At 41.3% G+C, this 21,842-nt stretch overlaps 1 protein-coding gene across 3 annotated transcripts in view; it reads right to left on the reverse strand.

Annotated features, from left to right (window-relative positions):
• Positions 1–21,842, reverse strand: part of hectd1 (HECT domain containing 1) — a 57,758-nt gene that overhangs the window by 19,016 nt on the left and 16,900 nt on the right. For all 3 annotated transcript variants that reach the window (XM_078277944.1, XM_078277945.1, XM_078277946.1), the window contains exons 14-25: positions 21,352–21,574; positions 20,546–20,809; positions 19,751–19,962; positions 18,771–18,917; positions 17,183–17,277; positions 16,744–16,849; positions 15,501–15,635; positions 14,409–14,548; positions 8,768–8,980; positions 4,483–4,593; positions 4,125–4,291; positions 3,408–3,584 (exon numbers count right to left, since the gene is read on the reverse strand). In XM_078277944.1, coding sequence (XP_078134070.1) covers positions 3,408–3,584; positions 4,125–4,291; positions 4,483–4,593; positions 8,768–8,980; positions 14,409–14,548; positions 15,501–15,635; positions 16,744–16,849; positions 17,183–17,277; positions 18,771–18,917; positions 19,751–19,962; positions 20,546–20,809; positions 21,352–21,574 — 1,990 coding nt within the window. The remainder of the gene's footprint in view (positions 1–3,407; positions 3,585–4,124; positions 4,292–4,482; positions 4,594–8,767; positions 8,981–14,408; positions 14,549–15,500; positions 15,636–16,743; positions 16,850–17,182; positions 17,278–18,770; positions 18,918–19,750; positions 19,963–20,545; positions 20,810–21,351; positions 21,575–21,842) is intronic.

Here is a 21,842-nt window from a genome sequence, read left to right on the forward strand (position 1 = left end):
CTTACCTCTCTCTGTCTCTGTATCTTACCTCTCTCTGTCTCTGTCTCTTACCTCCCTCTCTCTCTGTCTCTTACCTCTCTCTCTCTCAAAGTATTTCTGATTCACTTTGTCTCTTCCCCTTCTGTCTCTTCCCCTTCTGTCGCTGACCTGTCTCTTCCCCTTCTGTCGCTGACCTGTCTGTCTCTTCCCCTTCTGTCGCTGACCTTTCTGTCTCTTCCCCTTCTGTCGCTGACCCTTCTGTCTCTTCCCCTTCTGTCGCTGACCTGTCTCTTCCCCTTCTGTCGCTGACCTGTCTCTTCCTCTTCTGTCGCTGACCTTTCTGTCTCTTCCCCTTCTGTCGCTGACCTTTCTGTCTCTTCCCCTTCTGTCTCTTCCCCTTCTGTCTCTGACCTTTCTGTCTCTTCCCCTTCTGTCTCTGACCTTTCTGTCTCTTCCTCTGTCTCTGGCCTTTCTGTCTCTTCCTCTGTCTCTGACCTTTCTGTCTCTTCCTCTGTCTCTGACCTTTCTGTCTCTTCCTCTGTCTCTGACCTTTCTGTCTCTTCCTCTGTCTCTGGCCTTTCTGTCTCTTCCTCTGTCTCTGACCTTTCTGTCTCTTCCTCTGTCTCTGACCTTTCTGTCTCTTCCTCCTCGTCTCTGACCTTTCTGTCTCTTCCTCTTCTGTCGCTGACCTGTCTGTCTCTTCCTCTGTCGCTGACCTGTCTGTCTCTTCCTCTGTCGCTGACCTTTCTGTCTCTTCCTCTGTCTCTGACCTTTCTGTCTCTTCCTCTTCTGTCGCTGACCTTTCTGTCTCTTCCTCTTCTGTCGCTGACCTGTCTGTCTCTTCCTCCTCTGTCGCTGACCTGTCTGTCTCTTCCTCTTCTGTCGCTGACCTGTCTGTCTCTTCCTCCTCTGTCGCTGACCTTTCTGTCTCTTCCTCTGTCTCTGACCTTTCTGTCTCTTCCTCTGTCTCTGTCTCTGACCTTTCTGTCTCTGAGAAACAGCGCAGTAGTGTGGATGGATGTAAATACGGTGTCTAAGTGCAGTAATCCCGACTTAAAAGAAGCGTCACATGTATAGTTAGGCCTCCTGCACACTGGCTGCGTGGCTTGTCCGTTTTTATTTGGGCTCCCATGTTAACCGGTCTCAGAAAAACGTGTGCGTGCAAGAAATAGAACCAACGCCTATTTTTAACACGACACACAAGCGTGTTGGAAGCGTTTCCAGGCCAAAGAGAATACAAAAGGATGATTATGTGTCATATAGACACAAATACATTTAATAAATGACATGTTGATGTTTGAAAATCTTGAGGTTTTGACATAAATACAGATATAAATGTCATTAAAAAAAAAAAATTATTGATTTTCTAATATTGCACCTGTCAATACAGAAGGAAATATTCTGGAGCCTATTTTTCCGTCAATCCTGCTGACGTTGTCTTTGCTGTAATCAGATCAGAATATGTTTATGGGAAACATCCGTGTGTACAGACAAGGCTAGCAGCAGCAGCACGTCAGACACCTTTCTGATGTGAAAACGCCACGCAGCCAGCGTGCAGGAGGCCTTACAGTCTTTGATATTAATCATCTCTTAATCAGCCAGACTGGAAGCCGAGCTAGCACACAATCCTGGCAGCCGAGTGTGACAATGGTTGCTGCACGTCTACGCCATGGTAGGAAGAAAATGGTTAATGCAGAAACGTTCCCTCTTCTTTCAGGAACCTGCTGATGACACGGATTACAGAACAAAACATCAATGTTGACTGTGGGCAGATGTTCCAAGCAGTCAAGTCCTGCAGTTGAAGTTATTGGGTTAATTCGTACTCGTGCGCTTACATTTGTGTACGAGATGTAGAAAGTTTAAGCTTGATTTATGGTTCTGCAGAGGGCTGAACGGAGAGCTTTCACCGTAGCCGATCTAAGTGGTCTGATGTTTAAACTTGTGCGATGGTGTGTGTGTCGAGCCGGCATGTGCGTGGTTGGAGTGTGTGGGGGGCGGGGAGTGTGTGGGGGGCGGGGGAGTGTGTGCGGGGCGGGAGGGTGTGGGGGCGGGGAAGTGCGTGGGGGCGGGAGGCGAGTGGGGGCGGGGAGTGCGGATGCGTGGGAGTGCGTGGGGGCGGGAGTGCGTGGGGGCGGGGAGTGCGTGCGTGGGGGCGGGGAGTGCGTGGGGGCGGGGAGTGCGTGCGGGCCGGGGAGTGCGTGCGTGCGGGAGTGCGTGTGGGGCGGGAGTGCGTGCGTGCGGGGAGTGCGTGGAGTGCGTGGGAGGCGGGGAGTGGGTGCGTGCGGGCGGGGGAGTGCGTGGGGCGCGGGGAGTGCGTGGGGGCGGGGAGTGTGTGCGTGCGGGGAGTGTGCGGGGGCGGGGGAGTGTGTGTGCGTGAGTGTATGCAACGCTACCAAGCCACGGCCGAGCAACGTGCATCGCAGTGATGTGTAGTTACTTTTTTTGAGAGGTGGCGTCAGGCTACGGCGTAAGGTCGGTGTCTCCACGTACCTACGTACGCAGCCGCAGAAGTATAAATCAAGCTTTAGTTTGTTAGGTAACACTTTCCTTGAAGGTATCTACACAAAAGTGACAGGACTGTCATGGACACATGAGCCCTAACCCTAACTTGTCATGACAAAAACCAAATGACACTGTCTGACAGGAGCGTTAGGTCATAAATGTTTATGACTTGTTTATGACAGATAGATACCTTCAAGTAAAGTGTAACAGTTTGTTATTTTTAAATATAGAAAATGTGCAGAAGCCATTTTCATTTAGTTCCTCAAATTTAGATGTAGTGTTCTGTGATGCAACCTGAGGTGAATTAAGAAACTACCCATGATTCAACCATCTTCACCTACATTTAAATGGCTTAAACTAAAATATGAAAGAGTTGCTGGCACAAATATCTCCCAACAGTTGAGCCTCTGGTGTACAGAAACAAGGCGCTAGGGCTGCACAATTAATCAGACACACACACAGTGCGTTTCACTATCTTTGTGGGGACCCGTCATTGACATAATGCATTCCCTAGCCCCTTACCCTAACCTTAACCATCCCAACTAAATGCCTAACCTTAACCCTTACCCTCACCCTAACCAGAACCTCATTCTAACCCTAATCCTAAATCCAAGTCTTAACCCTCAAACAGACCTTTAACCTTGTGGGGTCCAGCATTTTGACCCCACAAAGACGTCCAGACCCCACAAGTATAATGTATTTGGACCCCACGAATATAGTTAAACAACAATACACACACACACACAGTTGAACCTCTGGTGTACAGAAACAAGGCGGACACTTTTAGACAAAAACCTTAAGCCAAGAAGAAGTTATTAAACATGAAATCAGACTGTTAATCTGATTGGTTGGTTTGTGAATGAATCCTCCTTTGAAGCTGCAGGATTAATAAACAGTCTGTATCGGTCGGTTTTTCAGCGTCTTACCGTTGTGGGCCTCTCCGGTGACCGTGCCCTCTCCGGACGGGTTGCCATCCTGATCACGCCACTTCCAGTCGATGCCGCGGACGACACGCGCCCCCGGGACGATGTACTTCATCACCTGGGAACGAAACAGGCGCCGCTGGCGACGAAGGTTCGCCTCCGCCTCCTTCACAGCTTTACCTGAGGGAGGAGGTTAGTTTACTCCAAAGTCACGTTTAATCACGCGAGATTTCCGGTGTTTAGAGTCAGGACTCTGGTTGTTTGTGAATGGAATCGGTGAGTGTGTGGTACACCAGTGTTTCTCAACTGGGGGTACGTGTACCCAGGGTTACTTTTTGTCACTATTTTCGACCTGTTCTTGCCTCCCTCCCTTCCTTCCTTCCTCCAAGTTTGTCGAGGAGGGATCATCGAGGAGCGAGCATCTCATCCCTCTAAGACATTTGCTCGTTGCCTCTCTCCTCGCGTCTCTCCCGAGCCTCCTCGGTGGGCAGGACTAAGGCGCGAGGAAGCGAGGCAAGGGGAGGAGTCAAGGAGGCAATGTAAGTGACATGAGAAGCACCTCAGGATTGCCACTATTTGGTATAAATCGACCTGTGATTAGGGATATATGATACCACAGTCAGCTAATCTGGCAAAGTGTCGCTCCCCGTGTGAAACGCCCCTAACGCTGTGATCTTCTCACGTCCTGAACACAAGAGGAACCGCAGGTGGCGGCCTTACCGAGCTGGTCCTCGCAGACGGCGGTGACGGTGCCGTACAGCTCGAGTCCAGACAGAGACAGGTAGTGAGTCTGACCGCTGGCGTTCTTCCCCATCTGTTTGATCCGGATGTGTCTCCAGCCCTGCTTCTCCTCCTTGGACGGGTCCAGAGGCCACGTGGCCGTCGACCTGAGACAGACGGGAAACAAAAATAGCTTCACATTAGCCTCTTAGTGTTCGTTTATTCGATGGATAAGTGGAGAATTCTGGGTACTTTCTCCCACGTGCAGATGAGAATTATGTCACAAATGGTGCAGAATGAACTGATGGTTACAGTTGATTCATTGATCAGTTATTTGGTACAAAGAGGAACGTCTTACCCCGGTTCGTTGAGGCTGCAGTCGTCTACGTGGGTGTAGAGAGTCGTCCAGTTCTGACCGTCCTTCGACACCTGAAACACCCAGTTTCTCAACGCAGAGCGGCCATAACCCCTGCAGGAGGAGAACGGGAGGAGGAGGAGGAGGAGGAAGAAGAGGAGGAGGAGGAGGAGGAGGACGGGGAAGAGGAGGAAGAGGAGGAGGAGGAGGAGGACGGGGAAGAAGAGGAAGAGGGGGATGGGGAAGAAGAGGAGGAGGACAGGAAGAAGAGGAGGACGGGGAAGAAGAGGAGGAGGAGGACGGGGGAAGAAGAGGAGGAGGACGGGGAAGAAGAGGAGGAGGACGGGGAAGAAGAGGAGGAGGACGGGGAAGAAGAGGAGGAGGAGGACGGGGAAGAAGAGGAGGACGGGGAAGAAGAGGAGGACGGGAAAGAAGAGGAGGACGGGGAAGAAGAAGAGGACGGGGAAGAAGAAGAGGACGGGGAAGAAGAGGAGGGAGGGGGAGATAGATGAAATGGGGGAAAAAAGGATAGATGAAATAAGATTATTGGTTTTGGTCGTTACCTTGCATGTTTTAGGATGAAGGTGCGTTTGTTTCGTTATCTTGTGTCTCTCAGGGTGTACGTTAAGGCCCAGACACACCCACCAGACGGCCGTCACACACCCACACGCACCCACCAGACGGCCGTCACACCCACCAGACGGCCGTCACGCACCCACCAGACGGCCGTCACACACCCACCAGACGGCCGTCACACACCCACCAGACGGCCGTCACACACCCACCAGACGGCCGTTACACACCCACCAGACGGCCGTCACGCACACCCACCAGACGGCCGTCACACACCCACCAGACGCCGACCGTCAGCAGTAAAGCCAGTTTGACTGATCAGTCTCCCCGAGTTGGTCCAAAAAGTTCCTCAGAACACCGAAGAGACGAGACGTAATACGTCTCCATAACAGCAGGCGGCGCTCATCTGTATTGTTGCCCAAAAATGAAAACCGGCAGCTGATTGGACGAACGCATCACGTGGGTCTGGCTGCTGTCAGTACCCGATCCGTACCGCCTGTGAGATCCGTCCTGCATATAATTACGTAGTAGAAAACTAACGATGTCCCTGTGAGATTTGTACCACGCATGCGTTGAAACACTTTACGACCAAACATCACTGTTTTATTAAATCTTTATTATACAATAGTCATAGTTAAACAATCGAGACTGGTCACTGATCCAAAACCGTGTAGCGACGTCGTCGTTGTTGTGTTGTTTATGTTTTTACTTTTAATACTTTGTCTTGACTAATAACCATAGACTGTCTGTTATTAATGCGATGAAGTGTAAACGTACATAAGTGCAGCTCTTCCAGCCACAACTGCTGTATACCACTATAGTAGCTACATGCTAACGGCAGTAAACACTATAGTAGCTACATGCTAACGGCAGTAAACACTATAGTAGCTACATGCTAACGGCAGTAAACACTTTATTAGCTACATGCTAACGGCAGTAAACACTTTAGTAGCTACATGCTAACGGCAGTAAACACTTTAGTAGCTACATGCTAACGGCAGTAAACACTATAGTAGCTACATGCTAACGGCAGTAAACTAGTAAAAGTCATCTTAGCTGGCAATGTTGTAAACACTATAGTAGCTACATGCTAACGGCAGTAAACACTATAGTAGCTACATGCTAACGGCAGTAAACACTATAGTAGCTACATGCTAACGGCAGTAAACTCTATAGTAGCTACATGCTAACGGCAGTAAACTAGTAAAAGTCATCTTAGCTGGCAATGTTGTTAAATTCTCCCCAATTCTGGGTCACATTCCTGCTGAAACATGTCCGATTGTGTAGTCTTATCTGCGATTTTTGACGTTAGAAAGTGCTGCTTCGTTCCACTACAATCTAACGTTAGCATACTCAAAGCTAACTATTGTAGCTGCATGCTAACGCGACATAGCGGAGCATATATAGCTAGCTATATATGCACGTATGTAGCAGGACTTTGTACCGTAAAAAATCACCAATAAAGGCTTCTAAACCAAATACAAATACAGTAAAGTGACCGGAATTTGGGGTGAAATGTCCAGCATTGAGCTACATAATAGTTAGCTAGGAGTTAGCTGGTCTCTCACGGAGATCTCATTTGTAGCCCTGTTTTTACCTGATACTTTCATCGAAGTACAAACACATGAAGTGAGAGGTATACACATGCTTACACTTTATTTAAAGCATGATTAACCTGAAGCAGGACGGAGTCATGACTTAAAACACCAAAGCAAGGCGTCTAGCTCAGGCTAGCTAGCGTTAATTTGCTACGTGGCGTCGTACTGGATGGCTGGACGACCCTCCGTATACCATTAACAGATACTTTAGGCAGCTCCAGCAAACACCTTGTAAACGTCATCTCTGCCATCATAACGGTCGACTGTCACGGTCTATTGTTTTCTTCTGGTAACCAGAAATGTCCAAACGTCCTTACGCCAACGCGTGCATAGAGCTGTGGAGTCTGCAGGTGTTCGCGGAAGAGCAGAACTGATCAGGCAGCGTCGTAAAACACGTTGAGGTTCTGCACATGTGCTGAACGGATCTTACAGGCGGTACGGATCGGGTACTGACAGCTTCTCCGGAAACTCAAAGCCAGACTGAACATCGTTCAGAACACGATCTCATATTGTCCTAAAATAGTTCACCGTAACGTGTTTCTGGAAACATCTGAAGAGAGAAACAGGCCGTGCAGCTGCTGAATCTGTCTTCATTTCACATCAACAAAGGTATCTCGTCACGCTCATCCCGCTCCCCGTTTCCTGGTCAGCTCTCCACCAATCAGATGGCTCATTTGAGTCTGTTTGGTTTATTAACCTGCGTGTCTCAGTGGGGTATGTTTGGTTTATTAACCTGGCGCGTCTCAGGGTGTACGTTTGGTTTATTACCTGGCGTGTCTCTGGGTGTATGTTTGGTTTATTAACCTGCGTGTCTCAGTAAGGTATGTTTGGTTTATTAACCTGCGTGTCTCAGTAAGGTATGTTTGGTTTATTACCTGGCGTGTCTCAGGGTGTATGTTTGGTTTATTAACCTGGCGTGTCTCAGGGTGTATGTTTGGTTTATTAACCTGCGTGTCTCAGTAGGGTATGTTTGGTTTATTACCTGGCGTGTCTCAGGGTGTATGTTTGGTTTATTAACCTGCGTGTCTCAGAATGTATGTTTGGTTTATTAACCTGCGTGTCTCAGGGTGTATGTTTGGTTTATTAACCTGGCGTGTCTCAGGGTGTAGGTTTAGTTTATTACCTGGCGTGTCTCAGGGTGTATGTTTGGTTTATTACCTGGCGTGTCTCTGGGTGTATGTTTGGTTTATTAACCTGCGTGTCTCAGGGTGTATGTTTGGTTTATTACCTGGCGTGTCTCAGGGTGTATGTTTGGTTTATTAACCTGGCGTGTCTCCGGGTGTATGTTTGGTTTATTAACCTGCGTGTCTCAGTAGGGTATGTTTGGTTTATTAACCTGGCGTGTCTCAGGGTGTATGTTTGGTTTATTACCTGGCGTGTCTCAGGGTGTATGTTTGGTTTATTAACCTGCATGTCTCAGGGTGTATGTTTGGTTTATTAACCTGGCGTGTCTCAGGGTGTATGTTTGGTTTATTAACCTGGCGTGTCTCAGGGTGTATGTTTGGTTTATTAACCTGCGTGTCTCAGGGTGTATGTTTGGTTTATTAACCTGCGTGTCTCAGGGTGTATGTTTGGTTTATTAACCTGGCGTGTCTCAGTAGGGTATGTTTGGTTTATTAACCTGGCGTGTCTCAGGGTGTATGTTTGGTTTATTAACCTGGCGTGTCTCAGGGTGTATGTTTGGTTTATTACCTGGCGTGTCTCAGTAGGGTATGTTTGGTTTATTACCTGGCGTGTCTCAGTAAGGTATGTTTGGTTTATTACCTGGCGTGTCTCAGTAGGGTATGTTTGGTTTATTACCTGGCGTGTCTCAGGGTGTATGTTTGGTTTATTACCTGGCGTGTCTCAGGGTGTATGTTTGGTTTATTGCCTGGCGTGTCTCAGGGTGTATGTTTGGTTTATTAACCTGCATGTCTCAGGGTATATGTTTGGTTTATTACCTGGCGTGTCTCAGTAGGGTACGTTTGGTTTATTAACCTGGCGTGTCTCAGGGTATATGTTTGGTTTATTAATCGGCGTGTCTCAGGGTATATGTTTGGTTTATTACCTGGCGTGTCTCAGGGTGTAAGTTTGGTTTATTACCTGGCGTATCTCAGGGTGTACGTTTGGTTTATTACCTGGCGTGTCTCAGGGTGTAAGCTGAAGGAATGACCCAGAGGCCGAGGTCGACGGCGAACCAGGCGTTCTTGTCGTCGTTGGTGTGGCAGTTGAGGGCGGAGCTATCCCGACTCAGGATGTCCTCCAGACGCCCGTAGGGGAGGTTACGCCCCTCTGATGATGTCACCACCACCAGGCCGTAGGCAGCGGGATTCACCCACTCGTAGGCCGTCCTGAACGGAACAAAGAATATAAGGCGTCTATTAAGATAAAAATGTAACGCAAGTCCAGTTGTGATGACGACCCAAAAGTATGACCTAAAACTACCTCGGATAAAAAGCAGAATCTGAAAACACAAATCATATTTTTTAATATTCATTCCTGCTGTCCTTCAAAGAGTTTATCTATCAGAAATTTGGGTTCTCTTTCCAACAAATTGTCCCAAAAAAAATAACGTGGATCGACGACGCTCTACACAAGTTAAATAAATAATCAGTTCACTACTTTCATTGAAGTTGACAAGATTGTTTGTCAGTTTTATAGGATTTTAAGAAAAAACTACTGATAAAAGAACGTTGAAAAAAGGTAACAAACATGTTCAAACAACAGACTTTTTAAGTTTTGGTGTTTTTTTTCCCAAATTTCCCTCTTAATTTTTTTTTTATACATTTGTCACTTTGACATTTTTGTCACTTTTTTGAACATTTTTGTTCAAAAATGTCAAAGAAAAATGACACAAATGTCCAAAAAAAGTGACAAATGTCAAAAAAAGGTAACAAAACATGTTAAAAAAAATTGACTTTTGAAGTTTTGGTGTTTTTTTCCCAAATTTCCCTCTTATTTTTTTATACATTTGTCACTTTTTTGACTTTTGTCACTTTTTGACTTTTGTCATTTTTTGGACATTTTAGTCCCTTTTGGACATTTTAGTCACTTTTTGAACATTTGTTCAAAAATGTCAAAGAAAAGTGACAAATGTCCAAAAAAAGTGACAAACGTAAAAAAAAAAACATTTCAGTCACTTTTTTGTCACTGACATTTTTGTCACTTTTTTTTTACATTTGTCACTTTTGGACATTTTACTCACTTTTGGACATTTTAGACCATTTGTTCAAAAATGTCCAAAAAAAAGTGACAAAAATGTCAAAAAAAGGTAACAAAACATATTTACACTTTTGAAGTTTTGGTGTTTTTTTTCCCAAATTTCCCTCTTATTTTTTTTTTTTTTTTTTTTTATACATTTGTCACTTTTTTTGACTTGGCACTTTTTGGACATTTGTCACTTTTTTGACATTTTAGTCACTTTTTGGACATTTTGTCACTTTTTTTGGACATTTTGTCACATTTTTGAACATTTGTCACATGACACAAATGTCAAAAAGTGACAAATGTCAAAAAAAATGACAAAAATGTCAAAAAAAATGTACACTTTTGAAGTTTTTGGTGTTTTTTTCCCAAATTTCCCTCTTATTTTTTTTATACATTTCTCACTTTTTTGACTTTTGTCACTTTTTTGAACATTTGTCACTTTTGGACATTTTAGTCACTTTTTTGGACATTTTAGTCACTTTTTGAACATTTGTTCAAAAATGTCAAAGAAAAGTGACAAATGTAAAAAAAAAACATTTCAGTCACTTTTTTGTCACTGACATTTTTGTCACTTTTTTTGGACATTTGTCACTTTTTGACATTTTTGTCACTTTTTGACTTTTGTCACCTTTTGACTTTTGTCACCTTTTGAACATTTGTTCAAAAATGTCAAAAAAAGTGACAAAAATGTCAAAAAAATGTACACTTTTGAAGTTTTGGTGTTTTTTTTCCCAAATTTCCCTCTTATTTTTTTTATACATTTGTCACTTTTTTGACTTTTGTCACTTTTTTGAACATTTGTCACTTTTGGACATTTTAGTCCCTTTTTTGGACATTTTAGTCACTTTTGGACATTTTAGTCACTTTTTTGGACATTTTAGTCACTTTTTTGGACATTTTTGTCACTTTTTGAACATTTGTTCAAAAATGTCAAAAAAAAGTGACAAACGTAAAAAAAAAACATTTCAGTCACTTTTTTTGTCACTGACATTTTTGTCACTTTTTTTGACATTTGTCACTTTTTTGACTTTTGTCACTTTTTTGACATCTGTTACTTTTGGACATTTTGTCAAATTTTGACATTTGTCACTTTTGACATTTTGTCACTTTTGACATTTATCACTTTTGACATTTGTCAAAAATGTCACATGTAACAAATGTCAAAAAAATTTACACTTTTGAAGTTTTGGTGTTTTTTTTCCCAAATGTCCCTCTTATTTTTTTTATACATTTGTCACTTTTTTGACTTTTGTCACTTTTTTGAACATTTGTCACTTTTGGACATTTTGTCACTTTTTTGACTTTTGTCACTTTTTTTGGACATTTGTCACTTTTTGACATTTTTGTCATTGACTTTTGTCACTGACTTTTGTCACCTTTTGAAAAATTGTCAAAAATGTGAGTGACAAAACATGTTCAAAAAAAATTTACACTTTTGAAGTTTTGGTGTTTTTTTTCCCAAATTTCCCTCTTTTATTTTTTTTATACATTTGTCTCTGTCATTTGTCACTTTTTTTTAAACATTTGTCACTTTGACATTTTTGTCACTTTTTGACATTTTAGTCCCTTTTTGGACATTCAGTGCTTTTTGAACATTTGTTCAAAAAATGTCAAAGAAAAGTGACAAAAATGTAAAAATAACAGTATATTTACACTTTTGAGTTTTGGTGTTTTTCTCCCGAAATTTCCTTCTTCCCCAAATTGTCACTTTTTGGCATCTATTCTTTTGTCACTCAAAATTTGGCACTTTTTGTCACTTTTTGACTTTTGTCTGCAGCTTTTGTCACCTTTTGAACATTGTTCAAAAAATAGTCAGGTGACAAAAAATGTCAAAAAAATTTACACTTTTGAAGTTTTGGTGTTTTTTTCCCAAATTTCCCTCTTATTTTTTTATACATTTGTCACTTTTTTGACTTTTGTCACTTTTTTGAACATTTGTCACTTTTAGACATTTTAGTCACTTTTGGACATTTTAGTCACTTTTAAGTCCCTTTTGGACATTTTTAGTCCCTTTTTGGACATTTTGTCACTTTTTGGACATTTGTTCAAAAATGTCAAAGAAAAAGTTACAAATGTCAAAAAAAAGTGACAAGCGTACCATTTCAGTCACTTTTTGTCTGACATTTTGTCACTGCATTTGTCTTGCTTTTGACTTTGTCACTTTTTTGACTTTTGTCACTTTTTGGACATCTGTTACTTTTTGACATTTTTTCAAATTTGACTTTTGTCACCTTTTTGACTTTGTCACCTTTTGACTTTTGTCACCTTTTGACCATTTGTTCAAAAATGCCAAAAAAGTGACAAAAAGTGTCAAAAGGTAACAAAACATGTTCAAAAAATTTACACTGAAGTTTAGTGTTTTTTCTCCCCAAATTTCCCTCTTATTTTTTTATACATCTGTTACTTTTTGACATTTTTTCAAATTTGACTTTTGTCACCTTTTGACTTTTGTCACCTTTTGAACATTTGTTCAAAAATGTCAAAAAAAATGACAAAAATGTCAAAAAAATGTACACTTTTGAAGTTTTGGTGTTTTTTTCCCAAATGTCCCTCTTATTTTTTTTATACATTTGTCACTTTTTTGACTTTTGTCACTTTTTTGAACATTTGTCACTTTTGGACATTTTAGTCACTTTTTTGGACATTTTAGTCACTTTTTTGGACATTTTAGTCACTTTGACATTTTTGTCACTTTTTGAACTTTTGTTCAAAAATGTCAAAGAAAAGTGGCAAATGTCCAAAAAAAGTGACAAACGTAAAAAAAACATTTCAGTCACTTTTTTGTCACTTTTTTTTTACATTTGTCACTTTTTGACATTTCTCACTTTGACCATTTGTTCAAAAATGTCCAAAAAAAGTGACAAAAATGTCAAAAAAAGGTAACAAAACATGTTCAAAAAATTTACACTTTTGAAGTTTTGGTGTTTTTTCTCCCAAATTTCCCTCTTATTTTTTTATACATTTGTCACTTTTTTTACATTTGGCACTTTTTGGACTTTTGTCACTTTTTTTGGACATTTGTCACTTTTTGACATTTTTGTCACTTTTTGACTTTTGTCACATTTTGAACATTTGTTCAAAAATGTCAAAGAAAAGTGACAAATGTCCCAAAAACAGTGACCAAAATGTCAAAAAAACAGTGACAAAAAATGTCAACAAAAAAAAGTGACAAAAATGTCAAAGAAAGGTAACAAAACATGTTCAAAAAAATTTACACTTTTGAAGTTTTGGTGTTCATTTGTCACTTTTTGACTTTTGACATTTAGTCACTTTTGACATTTTAGTCACTTTTTGACATTTTAGTCACTTTTGACATTTCAGTCACTTTTGACATTTCAGTCACTTTTTGACATTTGTTCAAAAATGTCCAAAAAAAGTGACATAAAAATCAAAGATCAAAACATGTGAAAAAAATTGACTTTTGAAGTTTGTGTTTTTCTCCCAAATTTCCCTCTTTTTTTATACATTTGTCACTTTTTTTTACATTTGTCACTTTTTGGCTTTTTAGCACTTTTTGAACATTTGGCACTTTTTTACATTTTGTCACTTTTTTTGGACATTTGTCATCATCTGTTACTTTTTGACATTTTAGTCACTTTTGACATTTTAGTCACTTTGACTTTTGCACTTTTTGAACATTGTCAAAAAAAAGTGACAAATGTCCATAGTGACAAAATTGTCACAAAAAAAAAGTAACAAAACGTTCAAAAATTGCTGAAGTTTTGGTGGTTTTTTTCCCAAATTTGCTTTTCATTTGTCATTTTTTACATTTGTCATTTATGTCATACATTTGTCACTTTTTTTGACTTTTTGACATTTGTCACTTTACATCTGTTACTTTTTGACATTTTAGTCACTTTTGACATTTTAGTCACTTTTTTTGACTTTTGTCACATTTTGAACATTGTCAAAAAAAGTGACAAATGTCCAAAAAACAGTGACCAAAATTGTCACAAAAAAAAGGTAACAAAACGTTCAAAAAATTGAGACTTTTGAAGTTTTGGTGGTTTTTCCCCAAATTTCACTCTTATTTTATTTATACATTTGTCACTTTTTTGACATTTGTCATTTTTTTTTACATTTTAGTCACTTTTTTTTACATTTGTCACTGACATTTGTCACTTTTTTTGACATTTTTGTCACTTTTTTTGAACATGTTTGTTCAAAAATGTCAAAGAAAAGTGACAAAAACGTTGATAAAAAGGTTTTCAATTTAAAATTTTGACTCAACAACTGAAAGTTGCAGGTCGACGGGAAGACAACACGACGGTTAAACTCTTAATAAGTCCACAAATATAAAAAAAGAGGAAATATGAAATCCTAAAACATGGGACATTTACAGGGTCTAACTTGAAACATACAAAACGATGCCAGACCAAACTCCATTCAAAAATCAGCTAATTTAACGCCGCTCTGCTTAATGCCAAAAGGTACATGCTGCATAAAATGTGACATTTGGAGCAACTCTCACCCAACCTATAACGCACCAAACGTGTACTTTTAAAGTAAGATTATTCAATAAAGTTAGAAGTAAATAAGGATTTATAGTGTGACTGCAGCCGCAGGTCTTACTTGGCGTTGGTTCCGACCCAGTAGATGATTCCATTCTCGTCAAAGTCGTGTTGGTGTCTGAACGTGAAGGTCTGTCCTTCCCTCAGCTTCCTCACAAAGACAAAGGACGAGCGCTCAAAGTCGTACCACTGCTTCGCCACCTGGGAGGGAAAGAGCGTGAGGTGCTACTATTACAACTGTTCAGTCAGCTGTTCAGTCAGTACTTTAAGCTACTATTACAACTGTTCAGTCAGTACTTTAAGCTACTATTACAACTGTTCAGTCAGTACTTTAAGCTACTATTACAACTGTTCAGTCAGCTGTTTAGTCAGTACTTTAAGCTACTATTACAACTGTTCAGTCAGTACTTTAAGCTACTGTTACAACGGTTCAGTCAGCTGTTCAGTCAGTACTTTAAGCTACTATTACAACTGTTCAGTCAGCTGTTTAGTCAGTACTTTAAGCTACTATTACAACTGTTCAGTCAGCTGTTCAGTCAGTACTTTAAGCTACTATTACAACTGTTCAGTCAGTACTTTAAGCTACTATTACAACTGCTCAGTCAGTACTTTTAGCTACTATTACAACTGTTCAGTCAGTACTTTTAGCTACTATTACAACTGTTCAGTCAGTACTTTTAGATACTATTACAACTGTTCAGTCAGTACTTTTAGATACTATTACAACTGTTCAGTCAGCTGTTTAGTCAGTACTTTAAGCTACTATTACAACTGTTTAGTCAGTACTTTTAGCTACTATAAGCTATTAGTCAACTGTTCAGTCAGTACTTTTAGCTACTATTACATATACTGTTCAGTCAGTACTTTTAAGCTACTATTACAACTGTTCAGTCAGCTGTTCAGTCAGTACTTTTAGATACTATTACAACTGTTCAGTCAGCTGTTTAGTCAGTACTTTAAGCTACTATTTCAGCTGTTTAGTCAGTACTTTTAGCTACTATTTCAGCTGTTTAGTCAGTACTTTAAGCTACTATTACAACTGTTTAGTCAGTACTTTAAGCTATTATTTCTACTGTTTAGTCAGTACTTTTAGCCAAGTATTTCACCAGTTTGGTCAGTACTACTCTGTAATTTCTGTTCTGTGTGTTCTCACCATCTTCAACAGGTACTGCTCCAGAGACTCCACGGTGGCGAGCGGTTCCATCTTCAACATGCGGCCCGTTCGGTCGATCAGCGCCGTCTCACCGGGCGCTCGCTCCAGACGGAACCGCAACCTCCTCGTCAAGATCTGACGAGCACAAAGGCACAAAGGCACATACGCACCCAGTTAAGAAGACAGAAGTCAGAGTCCCCCCCCCAAGCTTCAACGTTAAGGTTTTTGTTTTTCACTTGTCCGGTCAGGCAAGTGGAAAAGAAATGCTCTGCTTGCCTTTAGTCATTATTACTGGCCCCTTTACGAAAGATTTAGAAAAAGCGTCGAAAAACATTTAAAAAAAATGTCAGAAGCACCGAAGACAGACGGTCAAATGTCGAAACCAAGCAAAAAATATAAAGGCAAAAAAAAAGTAACAGTTTCAAAAACGTATAAAAATATATAAAATAAGTCAAAGCACCGAAAAAAGAGAAGGAAAAAAATAATTTTAAAAAAAAGCAGAAAAATGTGTCGAATGTCGAAAACAAAAAGTCAAAAAAAGGAAGAAAAAAACGTCAAAAACATCAAACACCAACTCAATTACTACCAACAGCATATACAAATAAAAAAGTAAAAAAACCTTTATAAAAAAAAAGTCCCAAAAAATAAATAAAAAAATAAGTCAAAAGCGACAAAAAAATTAAATAAAAGGTCAAAAATATTTCTTAAAAAAAATAAATTACACATTCAAATCAAAAAACTCAAAAAAACCTTTAATATATATATATATATATATATATATATATATATATATATATATATATATATATATATATATATATATATATATAGTCTGGGGTAAAGGAGTCTTAAAGTTTCAACATAAAAAGAAAACGGACAAAAAAAAATAAGTCAAAGCGCCGAAAAAAAATAAATAAAAAACACAGAAAAAATGTGTCCAATGTCGAGAAAAAAAAAAGTCAAAAATGTTTCCTAAAAAAAAAAAAAAAGGAAGAAAAAAAAGCACCAAGCACCAACACTACTACCAACGGAGCACATTCAAACCAAAGCATTCTCCGACGGGGGAAAGAGAACGATGACTGTATTGATACCATGATGACTGTATTGATACCATGATGCCCAACGGGGAAGTTGGTCGTTATATTCACTAACTAACGTGGCGTTTTACTCCCCCCCCCCCCACAACCCCACCACCCGGCCATGGGGACACCCTAACTGTTGCACCCTGACTTACGCCTATTACCTGCAGGTTGTAAGTGGATCCTGGAGTGTCGTACAGGTGCAGAGGTAGACGTTCTATCGACTCCAGGACTGCGATCAGTTTACGGATTAAGGCAACAGCTGGTCGGCTGCAGACACACAAACAGTCCAGGTTCAATCTGACACTTTTTCTTATCATAAAAAATGACTCAAACTGATTAATCAATCATCAAAATAGTTGGTGATTCATTTAATAGTTGAATAGGGATGTCACAATACCAAAAGTACACAACACTAAATACCAAAGGTATTTGGTAGCGTTGCATTAGGTGTATATAATGCCCCTGTGACTCCCGTCACGTTTTCGGGTTCTTGTCCAGACTTGGTACATGAGTACAGGTTCTCGTGACATCCCTATAGGTGAGAACTAATGGATTAATCAATTCATCTTTGCAGCTCTAGAGAAATAAACCCTGTGTTACCTTTCATCGTCTTCATTCTCGCTGAAAGCCGCCTTAAAGACATTGATCCTCTCCATTAAAGGCTTACAATCATGTTTCAGGTCCAGTTCAACACTCTGCAAACATAACACACAGAAAAACTCACTTTACATCCACCTTTAACTGTGTTTTAGGGTAAAGACCAGCGCTGGGAGTATTCAGATCCTTTACTGCAGTAAAAGTACTAATACCACACTGTAACAATACTCTATTACTTCTGTAAGTCCTGCAGGCCCCCCTCTCTCTCTCTCTCTCTCTCTCTCTCTCTAACCAGCTGTGTGTTTAATGGTCTGATCATCTCAGCTGGACTTGTAGTCCTTATATTGTTATTAACTAGTAACTAAAGCTGGAACAGATGAATGTAGCGGAGTAACTAAAGTAACTAGTAACTAAAGTAACTAGTAACTAAAGCTGGAACAGATGAATGTAGCGGAGTAACTAAAGTAACTAGTAACTAAAGCTGGAACAGATGAATGTAGCGGAGTAACTAAAGTAACTAGTAACTAAAGCTGGAACAGATGAATGTAGCGGAGTAACTAAAGTAACTAGTAACTAAAGCTGGAACAGATGAATGTAGCGGAGTAACTAAAGTAACTAGTAACTAAAGCTGGAACAGATGAATGGAGCGGAGTAACTAAAGTAACTAGTAACTAAAGCTGGAACAGATGAATGTAGCGGAGTAACTAAAGCTGGAACAGATGAATGTAGCGGAGTAACTAAAGTAACTAGTAACTAAAGCTGGAACAGATGAATGTGAGCGGAGTAACTAAAGTAACTAGTAACTAAAGCTGGAACAGATGAATGTAGCGGAGTAACTAAAGTAACTAGTAACTAAAGCTGGAACAGATGAATGTAGCGGAGTAACTAAAGTAACTAGTAACTAAAGCTGGAACAGATGAATGTAGCGGAGTAACTAAAGTAACTAGTAACTAAAGCTGGAACAGATGAATGTAGCGGAGTAACTAAAGTAACTAGTAACTAAAGCTGGAACAGATGAATGTAGCGGAGTAACTAAAGTAACTAGTAACTAAAGCTGGAACAGATGAATGTAGCGGAGTAACTAAAGTAACTAGTAACTAAAGCTGGAACAGATGAATGTAGCGGAGTAACTAAAGTAACTAGTAACTAAAGCTGGAACAGATGAATGGAGCGGAGTAACTAAAGTAACTAGTAACTAAAGCTGGAACAGATGAATGTAGCGGAGTAACTAAAGCTGGAACAGATGAATGTAGCGGAGTAACTAAAGTAACTAGTAACTAAAGCTGGAACAGATGAATGTAGCGGAGTAACTAAAGTAACTAGTAACTAAAGCTGGAACAGATGAATGTAGCGGAGTAACTAAAGTAACTAGTAACTAAAGCTGGAACAGATGAATGTAGTGGAGTAACTAAAGTAACTAGTAACTAAAGCTGTAACAGATGAATGTAGTGGAGTAAAAAGTCCAATATTTCTCTCTGAAATGTAGCCTCAAGTAAAGTACCTCAACATTAGGACTGAAGTACAGTACTGGAGTAAATGTACTTAGTTACATTCCACCACCGGTGGACTTTGATTAAAAAGAAAGACTCACATTGTTGAGGACGGTGAACAGAGCCTGGACCAGGCCACTGCTACACATCTCGTACGGAGAAATGGTGTTTTCATCTTTTAAAACTACGATCAGGTTCTCCAGAGCGGTTTTCATCAGGTCCCTCCATGTGTTCTCCCCTTCGATACACTGACAGCACAAAACACATCACACCTTCAGTAACACCTACAGCGTCGCTAAGAATCTCGACTTAAACTGAAACTAAAATAAGCAGTGAAAATTATTTTTAGTAAACAAACTAAATGAAAACTAAAACCTTCAAGAAAAACTAAAACTGGCAAACAGTCTAATGAACTAACTCAAACTAAACTTCAAACAAAACCTTGGTCTGTCTCTGTGTGTCTGTCTGTGTGTGTGTGTGTGTCTTTCTGTAAGTGTGCCTGTGTGTGTGTCTGTAAGTGTGTGTGTGTGTCTGTCTGTCTCTGTGTCTGTCTCTGTGTGTGTGTGTGTGTGTGTGTGTGTGTGTGTGTGTCTGTCTCTGTGTGTGTGTGTCTGTGTAAGTGTGCGTTTGTGTGTGTGTGTGTGTGTGTGTAAGTGTGTGTGTGTGTGTGTGTGTGTGTGTGTGTGTGTGTGTGTGTGTGTGTGTGTGTGTGTCTGTCTCTGTGTGTGTGTGTATGTCTGTAAGTGTGCCTGTGTGTGTGTGCCTGTGTGTACGTGTGTGTGTGTCTCTGTCTGTGTGTGTGTCTCTGTCTGTGTGCGTGTCTCTGTCTGTGTGCGTGTCTCTGTCTGTGTGTGTGTGTGTGTGTGTGTGTGTCTCTGTCTGTGTGTGTGTCTGTGTGTGTGTGTGTGTGTGTGTACGTGTGTGTGTGTCTCTGTCTGTGTGCGTGTCTCTGTGTGTGTGTGTGTGTGTGTGTGTGTGTGTGTGTCTCTGTCTGTGTGTGTGTGTCTCTGTCTGTCTGTGTGTGTGTGTGTGTGTCCATCTCTGCATGTCTGTGTGCGTGCGTCTCTGCGTGTGCGAGCACCTGTCTGTTGGTGTGCAGCTCCCAGGCAGACTCCAGCTGTGTGGAGATGTTCCTGAGCGTGACCACCACTCCTCGGGGCATGCTCTCTACGGCTTTGAAGTGATCGTCGTATAGCTCCCTCGCCATGCTCTTCACCTTCTGCTTCGTCTTCTCCAGCTTCGACTTCAGCTTCCTGCCTCGCTTCCCCGTCCAGCCCGTCACAAACTCAGAGCCTGAACACATTTCATAAAAATAAAATATATATACACTCAAACCAATTAATTGATTACCAAAATAGTTGGCAATTTAGTTAATAATTGACAACTAATCAACTCATCTTTGCCGCTCTACTATTATAGGCAAGAAGCTTTAAAGAGCAGAGGCGCACGCGCACACACACACACACACACACCGGTGACACGCGCACACAGAGAGACACACACAAACACACACCGGTGACACACACACAGAGAGACACACACCGGTGACACACACACACAGAGACACACCGGTGACACACACACACACACACACACACACCGGTGACACACACAGAGAGAGACACACACCGGTGACACACACACACACACAGAGAGACACACCGGTGACACGCACACAGACACCGGTGACACACACACGCACGCACACAGACAGACAACGGTGACACACACACGCACACACACTCACATGACAGACAGACAGACAGACACACACAGACAGACAGAGAGAGACACAGAGAGAGAGACACACACAGTTTGTATGTGATGTTGTGTATCTATGTGATCGATATAAACTAAACTTTAAAAAAAGTCTCACCCAGCGAAGTCTCGGCAGTGAACGAGTGTTTGGTTCCTCTGTTGGACTCGAAGACGAAGCCCGGCAGGTCTTCCTTCAGGATGGTGGCCTGCTGCCCGTCCGAGTTGTGGATGGCGATCTCTCCGTCCTTCAGGCAGGTCAGGGACCAGTTCCCCACCGTCAGCTTGGTGGGACCCACGCTGGACAGGATGGGTTGGCTGACGGTCACTGGCTTCACCTGACTCCTCGCTCGCTGCAGCTTCTCCAGGAACTCACTGCGAGACTCTGCACCGGGGGAGAAGAGGGGGAGCTGTTCAGTTCAGGTCATAGTTTCATTCTTACCAGATGTAGTGTTGGAGCCACATATTGTATGTTGTTTGTGGTCTCATTTATGTTGTCCGTTTCTTCAATTAATTTACTGAAAGCATTTGACATTGACATGTTTTAATGATGTAAAGACATGTTGAAGGAGTCCAGATAGAGCCTGTATCAGGGCCATATTTAGTTCTGTGTGTTATATGTCACTATCTTTGGTAGCCTACTGTACTTAAATGGCCAGTATGTACTACATTTTCTTTATTCATTGTAGCCTCTATGTTTACAGGCTTTGCGGTGATGCACAATGTGCTATAGGTGCCAAAAAATCTATGTTTGGTACTGTTAATGTGTGCAATAAACATTACACTTATCATGGCAGAGAATCATGATATCAATACTAAGCTAAAAAAATCGTGATTCATATTTTTCCCCAAATCGTGCAGGCCTAACTTATATTATATGGAAGGTATAACCCGTAAGTGTGCCATGATGAGTGAGTAGTTTAGTACCGGAGCTGTCCGACCCCCCCTCTGGACTCCCGCTGGAGTACATGGTGGCCAGCTTCCCGTCCAGGATGAAGCGGAACCAGCCGTTGGAGCCGTTGGAGAGTTCGAGCGCGGCGGCGTCGGACCAGATGTAGAGACAGTCCCTCCCTCTGATGATGGACCAGTCCTTCCAGTGGTAGGGCTTCCCCTGCTGGATCTCCCTCGCGTCCTCCTGCGCCTCCTCCTCCTATGGGACGTTACATGTCATTTAGCTGACGCTTTCATCCACAGAGACTTCCAATAAAGTCCTTTCAACCTTGAAGGTACAAACTCCGGACAGCAACAAGTAAGTGCAAGTACGTTAGCTTTAACCCTTGTGTTGTCTTCCCGTCGACCATGCTACTTTGTGTTTTTCTGGGTCGAAACATCAACATTTCGTTGTTCTTTTTCTACACTTTTTTAAAATTATTTTGTTATTTGTTATGTTTGTACATTTTTTTCAAAGCATCATTCTC

The sequence above is a fragment of the Sander vitreus genome, chromosome 20, assembly GCF_031162955.1.
Source record: "Sander vitreus isolate 19-12246 chromosome 20, sanVit1, whole genome shotgun sequence".
Classification (NCBI taxonomy): Eukaryota; Metazoa; Chordata; class Actinopteri; order Perciformes; family Percidae; genus Sander; species Sander vitreus.